The sequence below is a fragment of the Myotis davidii genome, unplaced genomic scaffold, assembly GCF_000327345.1.
Source record: "Myotis davidii unplaced genomic scaffold, ASM32734v1 scaffold167, whole genome shotgun sequence".
NCBI lineage: Eukaryota > Metazoa > Chordata > Mammalia > Chiroptera > Vespertilionidae > Myotis > Myotis davidii.
The window spans coordinates 2,250,504-2,254,339 of record NW_006300048.1 but is presented as its reverse complement, the minus strand read 5'-3'; the positions used below and the strand labels follow the sequence as shown (position 1 = coordinate 2,254,339).

Sequence of the window (3,836 nt, the reverse complement as noted above, 5' to 3'; positions counted from 1 at the left end):
TTGGTAGGAGAAAGTGAAAAGTAAACATTGTAGGCTAAATACCCCAATATACAGAGTGGATTTTCCAAAGCTTTTTAGGGTTTATTTATATTTTCATTAAAATATGCAAACAAAATAAGGATTATTCTGAACTGCTTGTGAAACACATACATTTTCTCTTTTAAATATTTATGATTTAATTAACTGCTTTATAAAGAGATACTGAAGATCTAAGTTTAAGCTTGCTGTGCCAAGTAGGGGGTCCAGTAGGTCCCAGAGTAGGGGACTCTTCTGATTTTAGCTCCGAAAGACATGCATTGGCAAAGCTTCTCCTTCAGTCCAGGCAAACAAGGGTGGTTGGCCATGCTAATATCATGTATAGCATCTTTCTTACCTGGTACTCTTCCATTCATGTTAGCCATTTTTAATTTATGTTGTAGATTAAGAGTTTACTATTAGGAGGGTGGTCTTCCCTTTGAAAGTAGACATTAACTAAAACAAAATAAAACCAAAACCACATTTATGTAGTTTATATTAAGTTTAGATGGTTTATTTTGGTGGCGGGCAACCTAATAGATGAAAACAATCTATATATATAAAAGCCTAAGTGACTGTTACGACTGAACTATCAGAACAAGCGGTCGCTATGATGCACACTGGCCACCAGGGGGCAAATACTCAATGCAGGAGCTGCTCCCTGGTGGTCAGTGTGCTCCCACAGCCAACCTCCCCCACCAGCCAACATCCTGCAGTCCCTGCCCCTAGCCAGCAGGCCCTGATCGCCTGATCAGGGCCGGGCCCTGGACTGAGACGGTGAATCAGGGGTCGGTGGCCAACCTCCCGTGCCCTGTCCTTGCCCCTGGTTGGCAGGCCCTGATCAGCCCACTGCCTGCCCACTGCAGAGGCGGTGTGGTGGAGAGGGAAGGAGGAGGGGGGAGGTGGGGCACCGCGTGGTGGCAGGGCACCAACAATGGTGGCGTCCCTGTCTGGTGTCTGTTCCTTCCTTGCCCAGTCTGACGACTGTTGCCTACTCTCCTGACCCCGCTGGGGCCTTAGGCCCCGATTGGCCCTGATTGCCGGCCAGGCCTAGGAACCCCACCTGTGTACGAATTTCAGAGAGAAGAAGGTATACCGGCTAGGGACCTCAGAATCCAAGGAATGACATGGTAGAGTTCTTTGTTTTCACTTCATATATCCCAGAGCTGAAGAAGCTGACAATCTGCAAATACTAATGGGAACAGACTTAAAAAATTTCTTTTTAAAAACGCCCTGATAAAAGCCTGCTCTCTCTAGCCACAGGAAAGGAAAACTTAACAAAACAAAACTTTCAGATAATAACCCCGCCCTCTAGTCAACCACCACAGAAATAAACTGAGGCTCTATTCCCATTGACACCCGCAAAAGCTGAGTGGAGAATCTAGACTTCTACTCTTAAGAGGTAGAAATGTGGTGCTTGACTACAATTAGGATGCATGTCATAACCTCCAGGGCAATGCTACTCAAAATATGGTCCACAGACCAGCAACCCCAAAACTGCTTGTTGCCAGTTGTGATGAGAAGATGGCAACAAGATAAAATCAACTACTTATAACTGTTCAGTTGACATTACTTTTCATAGCAAGATTTTTCTAAAAAAAATATTTTAAGGAGAGAAAGAAAGACAGCAAGAGAGGGGCAGGGGGGGATATATTGATTGGTTGCCTCCTGCATGCATTCCAGTTTTCTGGGGATCTAACCTGAAACCCAGGTATGTGTCCTTGATCTGGAATTGAACCTGAGACCCTCTGGTGTTTGGGCTGACCACTGAGCAATACCGGCTAGTGCCATAGCAAGATTTCTGCTGAAAGCAGTAATGTGTGTTTCATGTTCTGGTACAAATTGTTTATCTTTTCAATGACACTTTGCCTGTGCTGACTCACCACCCTCCTTCTCCAGAAACAAGAATCTGACTCACCTGCACCCCAAGCAGGTGCTTCAGTGTTAGAGACTTTTCTGCAAGGTGGTGCCAGCAGAAGTCAGGGAGAACTCCACAGTATCCCCTGTGGCTCACCTGGCTTAGAGAAGTTCCAGGGCTCAGGCCCCTTCCCTGGATCCAAAGACACCTTGACTAACTCAGCTGTTCTGCCCATCACTGGGCTGAAGCCTGAGGATGAGGATGATTATTATTGTATAACTAGTGACCTGGTGCACAGATTCATGCACATTGAAAGGAAATTAATTAGAAGGTGGCAGGTGGGGCAGGCCTGGGCAAGGTGGGCTGGACACGCCCTGGAGCCAACCTCCAGGAGGTGGAACATGCAGAATGAAGGCCCCAGCTGGCAGCCGGCAGCTGGTAGCTGGCAGCCGGCAGCCAGCAGCCGGGGAAGGGAGGCCCTGGTTGGCAGCCAGAAGGCCCCAATTGGCCCTGATTGCCGGCCAGGACTAGGTAACCTAACTGTGCACAAATTTCATACACCGGACCTCTAGTTCATACATAAAAGGCTCAATTTGGAAAGTATAATTCCAAATTTGTATATATTCAATCAATCACACTGCTTTAAGATATACAAAGCAAAAAGAAGTAAAAGGAGAGAAATCAACAATCATTGTGGGAGATTATTAACATGCTTTGATAGTTCACAGAACAAGTAGATAAAAAAAGTGAGTATATAAAAGACTTACACAATGAAAATGAACAAACTTGACATAAGTGACATATATAAATACTATGCCAGATAATAAGAGAATATTCTTTGCTTTCAAGTCCACATTGAATATTTACCAAAGCTGACAACATTCTGGGCCATAAAGTCAAGTCTCAACAAATTCCAAAGGACAAGAATCAGAATATGTTCTCTAACTACAGTGAAATTAAGTTAGAAATTCATAAGAAAATTATTAGAAAATGCCCAAATGTTCCAAAATTTAGCAATATACTTCTAAAAAGAATAATCACAAAGAAGAAAAAAATAGGTTAAAGAAGAAATCACAAAGGAACTTGGTTTTATGAACTAAGTAATAAAAATATGACATAAAATTGTGGAATGCAGCTCAAAACATTGTTTAGATGGAAACTTAAGCCCTAAGAGCTTATCAGAAAAGAAAGGCTGAAAATCAATAATTTAAATATCTCAAGAAATAACAAAAAGCATGTTAGTCACCCTGAAAAGCAAAATGTTTTCACATTCCTGATTCAGGGGAAAGCTTTTAATATTTCACCATTACATAAAATGTTCACTTTGGGTTTTTACTTTTTGTTTTGGCTTTAGATCCTTTATCAGATTAAAGACTTTCCCTTTTATTCCTAGTTTGCTATGAGGTATTTTTATTTGTCTTAATTCATGAATAAGTGTTTAATTTTCATGAATTCAGGAAAAGCATTTGATATTTTTTCCCTCCTTTTTGTTTGTTAAATAAGGTGAATTATTTCAATTGATTTTTTTCAAATGTTATACTACTTCTGGTTGTGATGTATTATCTTTTTAAAAAAATGTTACTTGATTCAATTTGTGTGACCTCATTTGTGGTAATTTTCTTTTCTTATAATTGCCTTGTTGGGTTTTGGTATAAAGATTATAGAGGACTCAATAAAATTGGCAAGAACATTCTCTTTCTCTATTTTCAGAAAAACTTATGTAAGACAGATGTTATTTCTTTCTTAAATATTTAGAAGAATTCCCCAGTGCAGCCATTTTAGCCTAGGAATTTCCTTGAGATTTTTATATTAATTAAAATTTTCAATTTGTTTTTTCTTTTCATAACTTGTGTTTTTGCTTGGGAATTTCATCTAAATTTCTAATTTTATTAAGTTGGTCCTCATTTCATTTTCTACTAGAGGCCCAGTGCACGAAATTCATGCACGGCGGGGGTGGAGGGTG

The 3,836-nt window shown here is 40.7% G+C and overlaps 1 protein-coding gene across 19 annotated transcripts in view; it reads right to left on the bottom strand.

Moving 5' to 3' along the window:
* Positions 1 to 3,836, bottom strand: part of UBR2 (ubiquitin protein ligase E3 component n-recognin 2) — a 137,596-nt gene that overhangs the window by 60,572 nt on the left and 73,188 nt on the right. Inside the window, exon 12 of one of the 19 annotated variants that reach the window (XM_015572193.1) lies at positions 1,050 to 1,207. The exons of 16 other annotated variants lie outside the window; for them this stretch is intronic. In XM_015572193.1, the coding sequence (XP_015427679.1) occupies positions 1,124 to 1,207 (84 nt within the window). In that variant the 3' untranslated portion in view covers positions 1,050 to 1,123. Of the gene's footprint in view, positions 1 to 1,049; positions 1,234 to 3,836 lie in introns of those variants that run through there. 2 more of the 19 variants (XM_015572194.1, XM_015572195.1) reach the window with 2 other exon arrangements.